This window comes from Mobula hypostoma, chromosome 22 (genome assembly GCF_963921235.1).
Source record: "Mobula hypostoma chromosome 22, sMobHyp1.1, whole genome shotgun sequence".
Classification (NCBI taxonomy): Eukaryota; Metazoa; Chordata; class Chondrichthyes; order Myliobatiformes; family Myliobatidae; genus Mobula; species Mobula hypostoma.
In genome coordinates, this window is record NC_086118.1 from 54,356,197 (window position 1) to 54,377,051 (window position 20,855).

Below are 20,855 nucleotides of genomic sequence, written 5' to 3' on the forward strand. Positions count from 1 at the left end.
TCAGACCTTGCCATTGGAAAAGAAAAACCTCCAAAACTGACCAGCATAAGGCTGCTTATTTTTTTTTATTAGTATTTCAACAGTGACAATTGATTTTTCATGCAATGAAACCAGATTAAATGAAAATTCTGGGTCATGGTTTGCTGGGGAGCACCAAGAAATTGATGAGGAAAGTTAAATATGAGAGTAATCTGATGAGAAACGTAAAAACAAACTATTAAATCCTTTCTACTGAAGTAAAAAAAAAATTTCCAAAGTTAGATAGGTTTGAACACTATAAGGAAAAAGCTAAGAAGTTAAACAAAATTTCCTGGAAATAGCAGAGAGCAACATGTTTAGAGTGGATGAAGAGCTGAAGAAAATAAAAACATTTTGGAAATTAATGGGATGGGAGGTTAATAAGTTACCAGGAACTGATGACCCATAGTCTGAAAGAAGTGACAATGGAGATGGCGGGGACAATGGCTGACATCTTCCAAAGTTCCTGAGACTCTAGAATGGTTCCCATAAAATGGAAAGTTACAAATGTAACCTCATCGTTTAACAACACAGATCAGAGCAGTCAGCCTGACCTCAAAAGTAGGAAAAATATTAGAATCGATTACTATGGAACTGGCAATGAAAATGCACAGTGTCAACGTAGATTGGAGTAGCCTAATAGATAAAGGGGAACCAATGACGTGTTTAAAATTCAGAGGTTTTTAAACAAAATTAGAGCACACACAAACAGGACACTGTACTGGCAGTAATTGAGGACTGGTTGATAGACAGTAAACAGAGCTAGAACAGATAAATGGGAGATGTTTGGGCTGGGAAGCTGGTGTTGACTGATATCACAGCCAGTCTTTACCATGGTATGACTTTTCTTCACTCACCCCTACACCCTGATTCTGAAAACCTATTAATCCCCGAGACTGTGCCTCCCGAGTTGCAAAGATTTATCACCTTCTGGGTGAAGAAATTTCTTCTCATCTGTCTGTCCTGAACGGCCAATCTCTTATTTTTGTCACTTTTGGTTCCACATACCTCAGGCAAGAGGAACATCAAATTTTACCTTGTTCTTCTACACTCAAGGCCAGGGTACCAGCCAGGTCTGTCTCATTCAGTGGTTCCCAGCCTGGGATACACCGACCCCTTTGTTAACAGTAGAGATCCATGACATAGAAAGGTTAGAAACTCCTGGCCTAATCTCTCCTTGTGACAAAGCAAGGCAGAACAATGGATCCTGTCTATATGGACTTTGACAAGGTCCTGGAAGATTACATAGCATGGAATTCAGGGGGCTCTAGTGAGGTGGATTCAGAATTTGCTGAATGATAGAAAGCAGAGGATAATGGTTGAAGCTCGATTTTCCGACTGGAGTTTTGTGATTAGTGGGGTGTCCGGGGGCAATTGTTGGGATCTCTGTTATTCATTATATATGTAAATGATTTGGATGTGAATGTAGATGACGCAATTGGCAAGTTTGCCAGTGATACTAAATAAAGTATCTTGAAAAACTTGTTGATATTGAAGTAAGTTACAAAGAATTGCAAAGCAATCTTGATCATTTAGGGAGATAGGCTGAGGAATGGCAGATTGATTTCAGCTAAGGCAAGTGTGAGGTGATGTATTTTGGATATTTAAACTAGGCCAGGACTTGTACAGTGAATGGCAAGGACTGGGAAATGTTGTGAAACAGAGGGACTTGGGAGTACAACTATAGAGTATGTTGGAAGTCACTGCACAAGGGGACAGAATGGTGAAGAAGGTGTTGAGCATGCTGGCCTTTATCAGTCAGGGCATTGACTTTAGGAGTAGCGACCTTATGTTGCAGTTATATAAATCAGTGGTGAGGCCACACTTGGAGCATCTCAGGGCACATCCTGATGAATTTTTACTCAGCCATCATTGAGTGTTGTGACCAACTCTATCACTGTTTGGTTTCCTGCTGCCTCCTCCCTCTCCAGGCAGCGAGCGGTCCACTCAGTGGGGAAGATCATTGGCCGTCACCTACTGACATTAGAAGATCTGTTCATCGCTAGAGTAAAGAAAAGAGCTGAAAATAGTCACCTATTCACTAAACTGATGTCAGGGAGATGCTACAAGTCCATCACCATCAGGGCTATATGTCATCTCCAAAGCTTCTTTCCTGTAGCTAACCAGGCTCTCAAAATTCACTCTGGTGTAATACTCCAACTGTCCCCGCACAACATTAAATAGTCTTTCCTACTCTCCTTGTTCTATTCATATGTTCACATTTATTCAAGTTTGATTATTGACATTTGCACATGTGACCATTCTGCTAATTGTTAATTCCTCATGGATGTTTTGCACTTTATCTTGTAAATTGTTGGTTGCTATTGTGTTGTCTGTTATGGTATTGTACTGTTTAAGAGACACGTGAAAGGTCACTTCTTTACACAGAAGGTAGGAATGCCTGGAATGAACTACCAGAGGAAGTAGTTGAGGCAGTATTTAAGAGGCACTTGGATAGGTACATGGAAGGGAAGGTCTTGGAGGGTTATGGGCTGAAAACGGGCAACTGCAACTGGCAGGGAGGATGCTGTGGTTGATATAGACCAGCAGGGCTGAAGGGCCTTCTTTTGTGCTGTATTACTCCGTGACTCTATGGCACTTCCATTCTTGCAGCTGACTTCTCCTAACCCCCTAATTGCCTCAGAAACAAGATCATTTGACCAGCAGTGATGAAGATCCCACTCTCTAAATCGTATCTAACTTACACGATCATCACTCTAAACCTCAGGCCCTAAACCTTCTTAAGACTGATCCTTCCTTCCCAAACTGGCTACTTACCTACCCTGGCAATATCAGGTCCTGATCTTCGGTTTCTAACCATTGCTTTTAACCCCAACGTTTCAGATATGACATACATATCTAAAAGTCTTTCAGTCTCTTACTTACCTTGATGATACAACCTGAGGCCTTGATGCCCATCAAATTCCATTAAACCCCAACATACAGTGTCAGTCTCAGATGATGCACTTTCCAAAATAGAAGAATGCAACACAGCAGAGGGTTCATGAACAAGAGATTCAATGACTCTCCACTGAACAATAGAATTTATAGTCTGACAGATCTCAGAGCTTAACTGGGTTAAGGAAAATTAGCGGTTCCTGTGTCAACTCAAATTCTATAGCTGCCAGAGACAATGGTTCTGAATGACTAATATTTTAATTCTAGTCTGAGCAATGTGTTATATCTACAACAAATTCCCTTGTGATGCAATGAACCTCTCACTCAATCTGCCACCTCTTGAAAATTACCAAGCAGTGCGCTAGAACAAAGACTTTTGTTTTAAAAGTTGATACAAAACCATAAGATAGATATGCTGCAGCTAGAGTATAAGGTCAAAGGGCCTGGGTTTCCAGCTGAACAACACAAAGAACCAAGGTTTTTCAGCAACCAGAATGCTTGCAACTTTGCAAGCTCTGCTTCTGAACTATCATGTTCTCAATTCCTGTACATGGTCATTGTGGGAGAGACACCATGCATGTGAAGGAAAAGTTTAGCTTGCTATTTTAATAGCAGAGGGCAGTGAATCACTGGTCTCAGACAAATCACAAAAGGCTAAGTTAAGTTATTAGATTGGGTTGGAGTGGTCAGAGTAGGAGGAATTTGAGGTGATGCTTGTTTTCCAACCATTGACATGCCAGTGGAAGGGTGTGTAGAATGTGAATCATTTTGTCAAGAGCAGCCAGCTATCGAGAGTGCAGTGAGAAACCGCTAACATTTCAAGTATGTTGGGAAGTGGGCTGTTAAATCACAGAGCTGCACAGTTAGCAACGTTGACCTTGTATTTCAGCAAGTTCCCAAAGATGCGCACACTTTGGTTGAAGTGAACAGGACTTGGTAGGACATATCCAACAGGTAATAGTGAAGAAATAAACTCTATTCTCCAACCTGAAGATAGAGGTATGGTGAGGGAGTATCGGTGCAGGCTGGCAGCTGCAGAAGCAATGCATCAAAAGCACATAACCAACAGCAGCAGGAATGGACCTTGGGGCCACTCAGAACTACTCTACCCATCAATCAGAACTAATCTATTAATCACATATCCTTCAAAGCCTTTCATATCCAAAATCCATCAGACCCTGTCTTGATCAAACATCCTCAGTCCTCTTGTGTAGGGTATTCCTAACAAAAACTTCTCATCCTGAATAGCCAACTCTTGTTCTGAGATGGTGGCCCTCATTTTTAAATACCCCAGCAAAGGAAAACATCATCCTGAACTCAGATAAAAATAAAGTGTTCCAAATACTCAGCAAGTCAGTCATCATCTGTGGAGGGAGAAAATGAGTTATCATTAATTACATCTCAATTAACTTACTTCTACTCTATCCCCATTGGATTTTGTTATGTTTAATTAAATCACCTGACATCCTTCTAAATACAAGAGACCTATTGTGCTCAGATTTGACCCATTTATCCTCATTGAGCAATCTCCTAATTCGGAGAATTAATCTGGTGAACTTTTGCCACGTTCCCTTTATCTCACCCATCTGTTTTCTTGGGTCAGAAGACCAGAGCAGATACACAATACAGCAGTATTGCAAGTGTGTTCTCACCAGGGTTCTTATTACAATAAGACATTTTTGCTCTTTTACTTAGAGTTCCCTTACAAGAAAGGCCAGCTAGAGTTTGGCTTCCTGATGCCTTGCTGTATTTGAACATCAACAGGACAAGTTGCGATTCACTGTGTGCTATTAACGTAAAGGTCTTGGTACAAACAAACCTGTTTGAATTGATTTGTTTTCCTATATTAACTATTTTTTATTCAAGGATATAATAGAAGTATTCCATTATCATTGCTGAACTTTAGAAATTCAGTTTGCCATTTATCTTGTGTTCCCACGCTGCCCTCTGGTGGTCCACTACTGTCATATGGATTGTCATCACCTGCAGTTAGCTGAAGAGCACAGATGCCACATGACGTTAGTAGATGGCTCTGGAGAAATTCATGAAATATCGGACAATTGCAAGGACAACACAGACTGGTTAGACTGCTCTGCCACCTTCAGTATGTGTTTTATCACAGGTGCATAATGCTGCTTAACTCAATCAAAAGGCCAAAATTAAACCCTGGCATAGTACAGTGTCAAATAATTCCAATAACAGTGCCACCACTTTGAATCAGTTTCTTGCCTCTACATTTTTAAGGTTTAGGTTCAGTCTAACTGGCACATCAATGTACCAGTTCGGAAGTTCCCTGAGATTGCTTCACATCTTCAGCCCCAGACTTTGTGCAGATTTTTTCCTTAATTGCCAACCCTACATCCCCATTACAAGAAGTGGAAATGGGTAAGGCTGGCCGACAGGGCTCTGGTGAAGCTGTCTAACCCAATCCCCTGTACAGCAGATACAACGGATTACAGAAACATGAATGAACTCCTCTGTACCATTGACTGGGGGGTGGGGTTCTAACATTTAACTGTCATTCATTCTTTGGTGCACTCCTATGTTTTCATGGATGTTTGCAAAGAAAAAGAATCTCAGGATGTATATTGTATACATTCCTCTGACATTAAATGTACCTATTGACTTTGGAGGTCAATGGAGATCGAGGTCATCAGGGGCCTATGCTCCACTGGGAGCCAAGGGCTCAAGTAAGTAAGTACGTTTTCCCCACTTCAGTGTGAGCTTCCGTGACTTTGCTAAGTTTCCACTTGGTGGAATTCTCTCCTGAAATCGCTGTGCCTCTCTTTCTCCTACTTTAGGATGCTGTTTAAATCTATCTTCTATGTGGCAAGTTTGCAAGCTTTGTTCAATATTCCCTCCTGTGAAGTATCCTGGGAACTCACTATATTGAAGACACTTTATAAATGCACGTTGACAGAGGTCTGGGTCCTTGAGAAGATACTGAACTGAACCTATTTGCCTGTTCACTCAAGAGAACTAGTGACAACATATTGCAACAGCAAATAATACCATTGTCCTTGTCCACCTCAATTCCTCAACTGAGAAACAGTTTAATTATCTGCTCTTCTGTTTACAAGACGTCGTTGGGATGAGATTTATTACCATGATTGTCTACTCAGTGCTACTGGGCCGCGAGGAAACGATATGAGTCAGCTGCGCCTTTCCTCATTCCCTGTCACGCACTGTTGAACTTGAACATAGGGTTGCTAACTGTCCTGTATTTGCTGGGACATCCCGTATATTGGGCTAAATTGGTTTGTCCCATACGGGACCGCCCTTGTCCCGTATTTCCCCCGCTAAGGTAGAGCATTCCTATGAAACCTTTCGTGCTGAAATGGCGTAAAGCGAAGAAGCAATTACCATTAATTTATATAGGAAAAATTTTTGAGTGTTCCCAGACCCAAAAAATAACCTACCAAATCATACCAAATAACACAAAAAACCTAACATATAGTAAAAGCAAGAATGATATGATAAATGCACAGCCTATATAATATAGAAATAATGTACATACAGTATAGTTGGGAAGATTAGCATGTATGCGCATTCGCACGTCACATATGCGCATGTGCACAGAGGTCTCCGTGCAAGGCTTCACAGTCATGGTAGTCTTTCCTGGGGTAAAGTGTCCCGGGACTTGACTGCTACTTCTGTCCCTTATTTGGGAGTGAGAAAGTTGGCAACCCTAACTGTAAAAGACATGTTGAGGTGAGTTTAACCCTACTTGAACACCTCCCCCCCGCCAGTTCGCAAGAATATTGTCAATATTAAACTGGTCCGTAGTGCAAGAAAGGTTGGGGACCCCTGGTCTACATGACAGAAGTAATTGCGTGTCAGAAGAAACTTAGTGGCTGTGAAGTACTTTGACTATTGAGGATGTGGTTGGGGATAATAATATCCAAGTTGTTTCTTATTTTCACTCTGAGTGCTGACAGGTTCAAAGGCACGGAGAACAGGAAGTTGTGGGTCTACAGTATGTTCAAGACCCTGCAACTGTTATCGTAAGCTACTTTAACCCTTCATGTGGCATCATAATTTGAGCCCAGATTTTTGTAACTGTTGGTGAGCGGTGAAGAGATGTGGCTGTGAAAGTGGATTTGGTGAACACCTTATCAAAGATAAGCAGGAAAACAACAACCATCGAGGTGAACAGGGCAAGAGGGACAGAATTCTGATTGAAGAGCAGAGTTCCTTAAAGTTAGGCATTCCTGGAGAAATAGCAATGAATTCAAAGTTACTGAAAATAAAAAAAACTGCAGATTCTCCCAGTATCTGCAGTTCTGTTGATTTTCATTTTTGCCACAGTGAAAAGTACACGATATCTCATATTCAAAGTAAATTTATTATCAAAATATGTATATGTCATCATCTATTACTTTGAGATTCATTTTCTTGCAGACATTTATAGGACAATATTTTAACATCCTTGGTTTAACATCTAAGCATACCATGTACCATTCCCATTCTGATATGTCTATCCATGGCCGCCTCTACTGTGAAGATGAAGCCACGCTCATGTTGGAGGCACAACACCTTCTATTCCATCTGGGTAGCCTCCAACCTGATGGCATGAACAATGACTTTTCTAACTTCCGTTAATGCCCCTCCTCCCGTTCTTACCCCATCCCTTATTTATTTATTTTTCCCCTTTTTTTCCTCTCTCTGTCCCTCTCACAATAACCCCTTGCCTGCTCTCCATCTTCCTCTGGTGCTCCCCTCCCCCTTTCTTTCTCCCTAGACCTCCCAACCCATGATCCTCTCCCTTCTCCAGCCTTGTACCCCTTTTGCCAATCAACTTTCCAGCTCTTAGCTTTATCCCTCTCCCTCCCCCTCCCACTTTCAAATCTCTTACTATCTCTTCTTCCAGTTAGTCCTGACAAAGGGTCTTGGCCTGAAACATCGACTGTGCTTCTTCCTATAGATGCTGTCTGGCCTGCTGCGTTCCACCAGCATTTTGTGTGTGTTGCTTGAATTTCCAGCATCTGCAGATTTCCTCGTGATTGTATCCAAGCATACACATTGTTTCAAAAGGACAGGCAGGTAGGCAGAGAGGGTGAGTTGGTTCTATTATAAAAATGACATCAAATCCTTAGAAAGAGGTGGATTGGCCAGAAGCTTGAGGTAAAGGAAACTTGAGGAGCCAGTGATCATAATATGATAGAATTCACCCTGCGGTTTGAGGGGGAGAAACTAAAGTCAGATATATCAGTATTATAGTGAAGTAAAGGGAATTACAATGGGATGAGAGAGGAACTGGCCAAAGTTGATTGGAAGGGGACACCAGCAGGGATGATGATAAAACAGCTGGAGGGCTGGAGTTTCCGAGAGCAATTTGGAAGGTGCAGGATAGATACATCCCAAAAAAGAAATATTCTAAAGGGAAGATGATGCAACTTGGCTGACAGGGGAAGTCAAATACATCATAAAAGCATAATAGTAACTTATTTATAGAGCACTTTTCATACAGTCGATGTAGTTCAAAGTGACTTACAAAGGGATAAGATGCAAATATAAAAATAAAAGACAAATAAATGTTAGTTAAAAGCAAGGTTAAATAAATAGCTTTTAGGCTATTGTTTAAAATTTTCAGCTACATCTGCATCACTTATAGTTTTACATATTGAGTTTCACAGTTTAGGACCGTAGTTTAAAAAGGCTGACTGACTGGCAAATCATCTTTTGAGAGAAATTGTTTAAATTTAAGAGGCCAGAAAAAGGAGACCTGAGAACTCAAACAAATGAAAGCAATTCTGTGATGTACTCCGGTCCCAGACAATTGAGAGCTTTAAAAACAAAAGAACTTTAAAAACAATTCTAAAAGATAAGGAAGGCAATGCAGATTACCTAGGACTGAAGTGATATGTTTCCTCATTCTGCTTTTAGCTAAAAGTCTAGCAGCAGCATTCTGAATGAGCTGAAGTTTGTCAATAGATTACTTTGGAAGGCCAGCAAAAAGTGCATTGCAGCAATCTATTCAATAAAAAGGTGTGAATTAGTTTTTCAGCATCATTACGTGACAGAAACTGACTTACCGTTGCAATATTTCTTAAGTGAGAAATGCTGCTCTGGTCACTTTATGAGGGATTTAAAATTCAAATCTGAATCAAGGATAACACCTAGGAATGTTAATTCTAATTTTACAAGAGAAGCCAAACATTCAATTTATCAAAAAGTTTATCAAAAGAGAGGGCATTTAAGATAGGAAAAATTAGTGGGAAATTCAAAGGATTGGGAAGCTTTTAAAAAACAACAGAAGGCAACTAAAAACAGGAGAGAAAAGATGAAATACGAAGGTAAGCTAGCCAACAGTATAAAAGAGGATACAAAATGTTTTTTTTCAGATATATAAAGTGTAAAAGAAAGGTGAGAGTTGACATTGGACGGATGGAAATTGATGCTGGGGAGGCAGTAATGGGGAACAAGGAAATGGTGGATGCACTTAATAAGTATTTTGCATCAATATTCACTGTGGAAGACACTAGTAGTATGCCAGAAGTTCAAGTACCAGGGCAGAAATGAATGTAGTTGCTATTACTAAGGAGAAGGTGCTTGGGAAGCTGAAAGGACTGAAGGTAAATAAGTCACCTGAACCAGATGGACTACGCTCTAGGGTTCTGAAAGATAGCTGAAGAGACTGTAAAGGCATTAGTAGTGACCTTTCACGAATCACTAGATTTTGGGATGTTTCTGGAGGACTGGAAAGTGCAAATGTCACTCCACTCTAAGAAGGGAGGGAGACAGAAGAAGAGAAATTATAGGCCTGTAAGGCTGACTTCAGTAGCTGGAAGGACCTTGAAGTGCATTATCAAGGATGAGGTTTCAGGGTACATAGAGGCACATGATAAAATAAGCCAAAGTGGGCATGGTTTCCTTAAGGGGAATTCTGTTAAATTCTTTGAGGAAATAATAGGCAGGATAGACAAAGGAGAGTTGGTGGATGTCATATACCTGTATTTTGGGAAGGCCTTTGACAAGGTGGTGCACGAGGCTGTTTAACAAGATAAGAGCCCACGACATTACAGGAAAGATACTAGCAAGGACAGAAGATTGGCTGACTGGCAGGAGACAAAGAGGGAGAATACAGGGGACTTCTTCTGGTTGGCTTCAGTGACTAGTGGTGCTCCGCTTCTTTTCCTGTTGCGTGTCAATCAATTGGATGATGGAATTGAAGGCTTTGTGGCCAAGTTTGTGGATAATACAAAGTCAGATGGAGGGGCAGGTAGTGTTGAGGAAGCAGCGAGTCTGCAGAAGGACTTAAACAGATTAGGAGAATGGACAAAGAAGTGGCTGGTGGAATATACTGTAGGGGAATATATGGTCATTCACTTTGGTAGAAGGAATAAAGGCATAAACAGAGGAATTAAAAAATAATTGTAAAAGGATTTGAGAATCCTCATGCAAGATTGCTTAAGCGTTAACTTGCAGGTTGAATCAATGGTAAGGAAGGCAAATGCAATGTTAGCACTCATTTTGAAAAGAATGGGATATAAAAGTAAGGATGTAATGCTGAGGCTTTATAAGGCATCGGTCAGACTGCACTCGGAGTATTGAGAGTAGCTTTTGGCCCCTTACCTATGAAAAGATGTGCTGGCATTGGAGAGGGTCCAGGGAGGTACATGAGAATGATTCCAGGAATGAAAGGGTTAATGCACAAGGACAGTTTGATGGCTCCAGATCTGTACTCACTGAAGTTTAGAAGAATGGGGGGGGGAGGAGGGGAGACATTGAAACCTATTGAGTATTGAAAGGCCAAGATAGAATGGAGTGGGGAATATGTTTCCGATTGTGGGTGAGTCTAGGACCAGTGGACACAGTCTCATAATCCAAGGACATTCCTTTAGAACAGAAATGAGGGGGAATTTCTTTAGCCGGAAGGTGGTGAATCTGTGGAATTCATTGCCATGGATGGCTGCGGAGGCCAAATCATTGGATATATTTAAAGCAGAGGTTGATAGGTTCCTGTTTAGGTAGGGCGTCAAAGGTTACGGGGAGAAGCTAGAGAAGAAGGTAGAAAAAGATAATAAATCAGCCATAATGAAATGGTGGAGCAGACTTGACAGGCCAAACGGCCTGATTCTACTCCCATGTGCAGTGGTCTTATCCTCTGATCTTCCACTCTAAGTTTCTTTATATATTAACTTGTTAAACATTTATAATTTTAGTAGATGTTGATTCAAGTTTGGAGCCCACATAAAGCAGTCAGCACATGCAAAAACCTCACCCACCATAGACAGTCTTTCGTCTCCCCTCTCTCATCGGGCAGAAGATGCAAAAGCCTGCCACCAGGCCCAAGGACAGCTTCTATCCCACTGTTATCAGACTCTTGAATGGGCCTGTTGTACAATAAGATGAACTCTTGGCTTCACAATCTACCCTATGAGCTTGTACTTTATTGTTTACCAGCACCGTACATTTTTTGGTAGCTTTAACACTCTATTCTGCGTGGTTATTGTTTTACCGAGTTGTACCTCAATGTACTGTGTATTGATTTGATCTATATTAAACAGTATGCAAGACAGATTTTCACTGTATCTTCATATCTCTGACAATAATAAAGCAATGTCAAAACCAATATTCTAATAAAGGAACTTTGACCAGTAACGTTAACAATATCGCTTTTCACGGATACTTCCTGACCTGCTCCATGGTTCCATTATTTTATGCTTTTATCTCAAATTTTCAGCTACTGAACTTAATTTTTTTGCTAAGATTGCCGTATGTGTGTTTATAAAGAGACCAAGCAGAGTGTTGTGGTAAATTTTGAATAATGGAATGCTTTCCACTTGCATGGAAATTTATCATATACTCAAGAAATTCAACCTGACCAAGGACAGGTTGTAACAGCTGATGATGACAAGTAACATGTAAGAGTGGGCAATAGATTGAATGTTCCAAAATATCATCTTCATAAATCAGAGCATTGAGCACAGGAGTTGGGATTTTACGTTGAAAAATTGTATAGGACTGGTGAGACTGAATTTTGAGTACTGTGTGCAGTTTCGGTCACCTACCTACAGGAAAGAGCGAAAAAGTGCAAAGAAAATTTACAGGGTGTTGCCGGGACTGGAGGACTTGCATCTTAGGAAAAGATTGAGTAGGTTAGGACTTTATATCTTGGAGCATGGGAGAATGAGGAGAGATCTTATAGAGGCACATATGAGGGATATACAGTAGGTAGGGTAAATAGAAGCAAGCTTTTACCCCTGAGCCCAGCTGAGACTAGAACTAGATCAAAGGTTTGGGATGAAAGGTGAAATATTTAAGAGAAAGCTAAGGGGGAACTACTTTGAGGGTGGTGAGAGTGTGGAACGAGCTGCCAGTGTAAGTTTTAATTATTCAGACAGCTGACAGAATGGTCATAGAGTGGGCTTATGGAGTTCCTTAGAAAAGCTTTGAACCAGCTACCTTTATTTTATAGCCACCTGGTTCTGACAGGCAATTGATTCAAAACTCCTTTCATTTTGTTGCCAGGAAACAGGAACTTAAAAAAACTCTGATCCTCTTCAGACATTGGCAATGTGTATCAATGGCCTGAAAAAGGTCAGGAAGCTCAAACAGAAGATGTCCACCCCGTTTCCACCCTGCCCTGCGTGACTTCCAGAATTTTCATAACTGACCAATGTGTAATGTTACTTGCTGGAAATCTCACACCTAACATATAGCACTAGTCTAATAACAATTGTGCTAGTTATACAGGGCTGCATGGTAGGGTCAGCATTTGGAAGTATTGAACAGCCTATTCCAGAGAGGAGAGAGCTGAGGGTACCGGGATAATAAATATTATGGAAATAGTTGATGGGCAGATTAGAGAATTTATTTCCACTTGTGAACGGGACGAAAATAAGGGCAACACACATCAAAGCTGCTGGTGAACGCAGCAGGCCAGGCAGCATCTCTAGGAAGAGGTGCAGTCGACGTTTCAGGCCGAGACCCTTCGTCAGTCAGGACTCGTCAGTCCTGAAACGTCGACTGCACCTCTTCCTAGAGATGCTGCCTGGCCTGCTGCGTTCACCAGCAACTTTGATGTGTGTTGCTTGAATTTCCAGCATCTGCAGAATTCCTGTTGTTTACGAAAATAAGGGTATTTGAATAAAGGATAGCAACTGATTTAACAGAAAATTTATGAGAAGGTTCTTGACCTAGGTGGTGGTTAGAGTTAAAAAAAATTTTCTCACTGAGTGGCTGATTCAAACAACATCTAAAGCAAAGTTAGATAAGGACATGTACAAAGGAAATGTTTAAATTGCTGATAGGAGGAAGCTCATTTTGAACATAAATACTCACATGTACTTTTTGGGCCAAATGACCTGTTTCTGAGCTGTAAATCCTGTGTAACCATATGCAAAACCATAAGGTCAACTTGATTTTAACCCCTTCCTTTGAACGGACAGTCATCAGATAGACAGCCCCATCATGTTCTGGGCCAAGCCACAGGGCACAAGCCAGGGATGCAGCTGAAGATTGCTCTAGCGGTCACATAAAGCTAACACAAAGAAACAGGCAAGCACCCAGTGATCTAGCAGCAAATGGGAATCTGCCCCTGCTTTGAAAGGTTAGTGGAGTTGGAGTTACTTCATTCCTTTCCAGCATCTCCTAGCTCTCAATCCTCCCCCTCTTTCCAATTCTTCATCTGGACCTTGTTTGGTTCTTTTTCTTAATTCAATCACAGTATTTCATAACCTGCTGAATGAATCTGAAGCTAATTCAATTTTGCTGGGGGCAAATGTTTTTTACTGTGAATTTTTGAGGTGTTTTGATATTCATCATCACTGTTTAACAAAGGAACTTCAGAATTGTTTCCTATCTGCCTCATCTTATTTTTTTAAAATCCTACCATAAATAATCATAAAGTCACAGATAAAGTGCAAATGTGCTAAAACATTGGGACAGTGGCCAAAGCAAACTTAACTGCAGTTCAGAAGATGGCAAAGTAAACATTCCAACATACACATTTTAAGGCAGTGACACATCAAGGAAGTTTATTAGGACAACTCCTGGGTCTCACAATTTCACTGTTGTTTAATGCTGTCTTAATTGGAGTGATAACCTCTCTACATTTATACTCTGTGCCTTCAGTTACGAACAACAGGGTCCTGAGCTTTGCTATCTACTCTCACAACACATTGTGACACTTTCAAAGATTTATCTGCATATACATCCAGATCCCTCTGTCCTACATTCCCTTTTCATGTTTAGTCACTTTTTTTGATATCTTTACTCTTTCCACCATACTGTACAATTTCATGTTCTTCTACATTTTACCAACCTCATCTCTGCCCCCTTACAGTATATAACTACACTTCACAACGATTATTTCACCAAAGTCTTCTGTCATCTGCAGACCAGAGAATTTACACTGAGCACCAATGCCTAATCAGTTGCAGCTATCCAAAAACTGAAGTTGTCCAGCACTGCCTCTTGAGGGACATCACTGGATGAAAAAAATTAAGTTTGATGGATGGATGCACATAAACAGTAAACAAAAAAAAACACATTGGCCATCTGAGATAAACACTAGAAGTCCTGGCGTTGCTTAGCAGCTGGAGTAGCATCTATGGAGAGTGAATCAGAGTAAATGTTTTAGGTCGACCAACCTTTCTTCTTTATTTCTCATGAAAGGTTATCAACTCAAAATGTCAACTGTTTCTTCCTGCTCAGGTAATGCCTGAACTGCTGACTAATTCCAACATTTGTAATTCATCAACATCTACAATTCCTCTACCTTGTGAACAGGCAGCATATTAGCATACCCTTAGCATTACACCTGCGGAGTGCAGTATTTATCAATGACCTCTCCGGCTCACTCCTAGCAATGATGTGACCATCACTCTCGCTGCACTTCCAAGGGCAATGATCATAGTGTCTTGAGTGATACATACAGACTTCAATCTCTTCAGCTGAGAACAGGGAGAGCCTCATTCAAGTTTTGGGGCCTCTCCTATTCCCCTTCCATCCACGACAACCACACTGGGATAGGAATCTTACTAACACAAAAAATGTATGGGTATGAAGTCTTTTCTGGAGGAATTCAACAGGTCAGGCATAAACAGTTGACATTTCGGGCCAAGACCCTTCGTCAGGTCTCGGCCTGAAAAGTTGATTATTTATTCCTCTCCGGAGATGCTGCCTGACCTGCTGAGTTCCTCCAGCATTTTGTGTGTGTGTTACTCTGGATTTACAGCATCTGAAGAATCTCTTGTGTTAAACATTGCCTGTGTCTGAGTTGCAAACAATTTCATCTGTAATTTCTGAGGCTGGAGCACATGCTGATGACTGCAGCTCTCTGATTCCATGTTAGAGTGATCAGGAGAGTCTTGAGATGTTGCTGATCCCAAAGTAACCCTTGAAAGACCAACTCAGCTTATTATTGAAGGTGAAAGACAACCCATGAAGACTGCATTCATGTTTAGATGTGCACTTCCAGAAGAAGGTGTACCACTGTCTTGTTCATTAAACTGGCTCTCTCCTACCATCACATCAGTGTCAGAGCTTTTAGGTTCCTCTGCTATGATAACAGACTGGTGTTTCTAGAGAGAGTGAAAAAGCTTGTGCATGATTTTGCTTAACAATTGGACAACGATTCCTGTACAGACTGGACAGAGTGAAACTTGGTCCAAGTGGCAAGGAGTCCAAACTGACTGGAGATCAAGCCCTACTCGTATACATTAACACAGATATGTTGAACCATGCACAAGCACGTGCACAAACATTCACAAATACATGTGTGGGCTCAGGCATGTTTATTATTGTTTATTGATTCTTCCTTGCACTCCCTCCCTCACCCACTCTCCCTTCGACTCCTTTCATCTTTCCTCGATGTATGAGATTAAATTGTGATGTGTCTGAGTGTCCAATTGTTTGAATAACACTTGACTCTTTGTGAAGTCTCCGAACACTATTCCTGAAAAGTCAAATTGAAAAACAAACCACAAATTAAGCCCATTTGCGAGGGAAAGGAATCCACACTTGGAAGTTCTCACCTCAAATTTCTGATGTAGCTCAGAATCCCCATTATCCTCCATGATGGGAACATTGTAGTACTCTCCTTCTTCTTGGCTTAGCAGCTTGAACCTGTGGAAGTGACACAACGGGTAATGTTACTGCTGACAGCTACAATATGAGAGGAGAATCATCTGATCAAATTATGGAGTTACAACAATGACATGGAAGCACTGGCTAACACAAACTGTCAGAGAAAGTGAATACTGTCAAGATAAAATTCAGTGGACAGTGAGGTGCAGTAGAGACCTGATTGGATATAAAATTAACTACTAACTCAAATCCAGACTGACCACAGTCAACTTAAACTTAACCTGACCGCAAGGACATGAACTTTTTTCCATGGTTGACCCCACCTAATCCAACAGATCCAGTTTAGATAACCCAGGCCTTGCAATGAAGTTATGGCTTGAGAAGCAGGAAGTGTTGTGTACTCTCAGCAATTTCCTGATCACTTGTAACTGTCAGCCCTATCCTATCAATGTTACTGAGGCTAAGTGCATCTGGCCCACACCAAACCTGACGCAATCAATTGCATTCCATCAGTCAAATGTTAGCTAGCAAGGTTGGATGGGACTTCAATCAGGCAGAGAGCAGAAGTGGTGCACTGGAAATCAATATGACAAGATGGATGGCAGCAGAATTTGGAGCAGTGAATTGCACATTTAAAAAGCAGAGTCTTGGGAGACCCAGGTGTGCACAGTGATCACACATGCCCAGAGGAAATTAAGAACACTACAGACCATCTCTTGCACAATGGACTTCTCTTTAAATTGTGTGCGTGCACACTTTTTTCATTATTTTATATAATTTATGTATTATTGATGTTGTGTGTTGTTTAAATCTACATGCCTGTGATGCTGCTGCAAGCAGGTTGCATCTGTATCTCATCGTACGTGTGCACATGACAATAAACTCAACTTGAACTTACTTGAATTAAAACGCCATCTTAGAAATATAGAAAACCTACAGCACAATACAGGCCCTTCGGCCCACAAAGCTGTGCCGAACATGTCCCTACCTTAGAAATTACCTTGGGTTACCCATAGCCCTCTATTTTTCTGAACTCCATGTACCTGTCCAGGAGCCTCTTAAAAGACCCTATCGTATCCACCTCCACCACCGTCACTGGCAGCCCATTCCACGCACCTTGTTTAAATTTGGAAATGTAGAAATAGGAGTCAGCCATTCAAACCTCTCGCCTCATCGAATCACAATGTATGTTGATTCCCTCTACCTTACTTGGTTCCACGATCATGACTTTTTATCCAACAAAACCTACAGTTTGAGATTTGAAATGAATTGACCTCCAGTTACAAGAGCTTTCTGGAGTGAACCAATCTGAGATTCCTACCATCTGATGAGTTTCCTAACCTCACCCCTGAACCAAAGCGGGATCTAGTTATAAGTCTATGTGTCCTTGTTCAGGTCTGTTCCAAAAGAGTAAATAGTCTCCCTTTATCAACTGAAGAGAAAAGGTTTTTATTCCCAAAGGCCTCAGGGAACACGTACCAACCAGATGCTCCGGACTTCATCAGCTCAGATACACCGAAGGACAAGGCTCCCATGAAGTCATTCCTGGTGGTGCGATCCCAGTCCCAGATTTCTACCGAGAGTCGTCGATCTTTGTCACTATTCTTCAGTTTACTGCAGGATGAATAAGAGAGAGATGGGGTAAAAGTTACCATCATTTTACACCTATAAAAACCCAGCGATAATGTTAATCATGCAATTGGGGTCAAGCTGAATGTTCTGTAACTGTTAATATATCCACACTGTGATGTCCTCACTGACAGCGTTCAAGAGCAGATGATGTAATATCACTGAGATTTCAGGAGGTTCCACAGATTCATGGCAAAACCTACAAAGTCCCAGCATGAAGGTGGGCTGATGATTGCATCACAAAGACAGGAATTACTTTTGCAATATCTGCAAGCAAGATGGAAGCAACCTCCAAGCAACAAGAAGTACTAATTCAGCAAGTCATTGTACAAGAGCTGGCATGTAGCAGCATGGTGAATGGCTGAACTTGTTACTTGATTCATTGATGGGAAATGATGGGCAGGACAATAGAAAAAGATCTCTTTTATCCTTTTAAAAAGATTGCTAATATCAATAGAACAGATAGTCCAATTGCAAATTAACTTTTCACTTACAGGAAGGCATCTCTAATGTTGCTTATATTATTGTTCTAGAGTGGGGTTAGGTCAGAGAAATATACCATACAGCTACAAGTTCAAATCAGAATAAAGGAATCCATCTAATTCTGCTTTAGTCCTTGAAGTCATGAGCAGGTTAAGAGAAAACAAAACTAGAGTTTCAAGTAACACAAGTTTCTTGCAGTCAAAGTCAATGTAGATTCATTATCAAAGTACATACATGTCACCATATACAACCCTGAGATTCATTTCAATACTCAATAGATCCAATAACAATAATAGAATCAATAAAGGACTGCCCCCAACAGGGCAGACAACTAGTCCATAAAAGATAACGAAGTGTGCAAAAGCAAAATATTAATAATAAACAATAAATATTGAGAACATGAGAAAATGTTTCTCAAACAATTAAAGTACAGTAACCAGACAATTGAAATGCGTGTAACCATTGCAGATGTTGACTCATTCTTGCCCTTGCTGCTGTTACACTTTTAGGTGGCAGAATGATTGGATTAAGTCCCTTCATGCTCAGATAATCCATGGGGTGCGAATATGCACCATGCACGGCCCTTGGGCTTTTGGGGGGGAGTCATGTGCCACACATGGCCAGTGGTCTTTGGTGGGGACGCAAACTACGCGTGGCCCATGGGCTTTTGGGGGGACATGTGGCAGGGTGGGACATGTATCACTCAGGTCGTGACCAAACCTGCAGTAAATGTCTGGAACTTGTGGGTAGTTGCAGAGCATTCAAAGAAAAAAGCTTATAACTCCAACTGGAGTCACAGCAGGGAAAAGTTTAATCAGCACTCATTAACAATATAGATGAACGATGGCAAATAGAAATAAATGGGTATGATGTAAAATCCATTTTCATTCTAACCGTACATCAGCTCTGCAGGGCAGAATGAGACAGCGTTTCCCAGGAGCAGTGCAATCATAACATAACAAATGCAACACTAAATAATAAACATAACAATAAATAGTAAAACACAACAGCCACATGTCAGTTAAAATCAAGTTATAAGTGTCCAGCGCAAGTTAAAAGTGTCCAAAGCAGAGTCAGGTGGAGCAGCTATTCAGCAGTCTGACTGCCTGTGAGAGGAAGCTGTTTAGTAGCCTTGTGGTTTTAGTTTTGATGCTCCTGTAACGTTTGCCTGATGGCAGAAGAACAAACAGTTCATGGAGAGGGTGTGAGGGGTCTTTAATGATGTACCGTGTCTTCTGGAGGCATCGACTCCGAAAGAGGTCTTGGACAGAAGGTAGGGAGACCCCAATAACCTTCTCTGCTCCCCTAACCACCCTCTGCAAGGCTTTTTTGTCGACAGCACTGCAGCTGGAGTACCAGGTTGTGATGCAAAAGGTCAGCACACTTTCAACCACACCTCTGTAGAATGTAGTTAAGATGTTAGTGGGGAATGATGCTTGTTTAAGCTTCCTCAGAAAGTGCAATCTCTGCTGGGCCCGTTTCACAATCCCAGTGGTGTTCCTGGACCAGGTGAGATTGTCCAAGATCTGCACCCAAGGAACTTGATGTTTTCCACTCTCTCCACTGTGGAGCCACTGATGCTGAGGGGTGTGTGCTCAGGCTGAGACCGTCTGAAATCGACGATCATCTCCTTGGTTTTAGTGACATTAAGCATCAAGTTGTTATCACTGCACCAGCTCTCTAGGTGTTTGACCTCCTCCCTGTACATTGTTTCATCATTTTTGCTGATGAGCCCCACCACTGTGGTATCATCAGTAAATTTAATGATCAGGTTCTCCTTGAATCTGGCTGCACGGTCATGGGTTAGCAGTGTAAACAGCAATGGGCTAAGCACACAGCCTTGTGGGGATCCAGTGCTCAGTGTGATGGAGTCAGAGATGTTCCTGCCAACACGGACTGACTGTGGTCTCTCTGTCAAGAAATCCAGAATCCAGCGACACATGGCAGTGTTAAGGCCAAGCAGCGACCGTTTCTCCACTAGTCTCTGCGGGATGATGGTATTGAACGCTGAACTGAAATCAATGTACAGGATTCTGGCATAAGTGTCTTTATTGTCCAAGTGAGAGAGAACTGTGTGCAGTGTGGAGCAATCGTAGAGCGATTTGGACGATAAGCAAACTGTAGAGGATCCAGCGATGAGGGGAGGCTGGCTGTGATATGAGGCTTGACAAGCCGTTCAGAACATTTCATGGTGCAAAGTGACCAAGGTTAGGATTTAAATAATCCACGATAATTAATTCTTAGAAATTATAGGTGAATGCAAGAGAGTGATAATTGCCCTGATAGTAAAAGATTATGATACGTATTACTTTTTCTACAGTAAGAAAAAATCTTAGCTCAGAAAATCAAGCGGAAGAAACAGTTTGGTTGGAGTAAGAATAAGAGCAAGATACAGAAAACATTGGTGGGAATTGTCTGTAGGTTTTTAAAAAGCAATGGTAATATAGACAACAGAATAATTTAGGAAACTAGAGAGGCATATAACAAGAGTAATTATAATAATAATCATGCAGAATTTAATATACATACAGCCTGGGCAAACTAAATTAGCAAGTACAGCTGGGAAAACAAATTCATCATGTGTATACAAGCTGCTTTGCTAGAATCAACAAGGGAAGAAACTATATTAGATTTAATGTTGTGTAATGGTGAGAATTAGTAAGCTTTAGTTGTTAGGAATGAGTGATCACATACTGGAATTTAATATAAAGATTGAAAGTGTTTTACTTCAATCTGAAATCTGGATCTTACATTTAAACAAAACCAATGACAGAGGTGTGGTGCACAAGTTT

General features: G+C 41.1%; 1 protein-coding gene across 1 annotated transcript in view; it reads right to left on the reverse strand.

The window, feature by feature from the left end:
• Positions 1-20,855, reverse strand: part of LOC134336417 (protein kinase C alpha type) — a 317,831-nt gene that overhangs the window by 69,777 nt on the left and 227,199 nt on the right. The window contains exons 7-8 of the mRNA XM_063030625.1: positions 17,431-17,565; positions 15,900-15,990 (exon numbers count right to left, since the gene is read on the reverse strand). Of these exons, the coding sequence (XP_062886695.1) occupies positions 15,900-15,990; positions 17,431-17,565 (226 nt within the window). The remainder of the gene's footprint in view (positions 1-15,899; positions 15,991-17,430; positions 17,566-20,855) is intronic.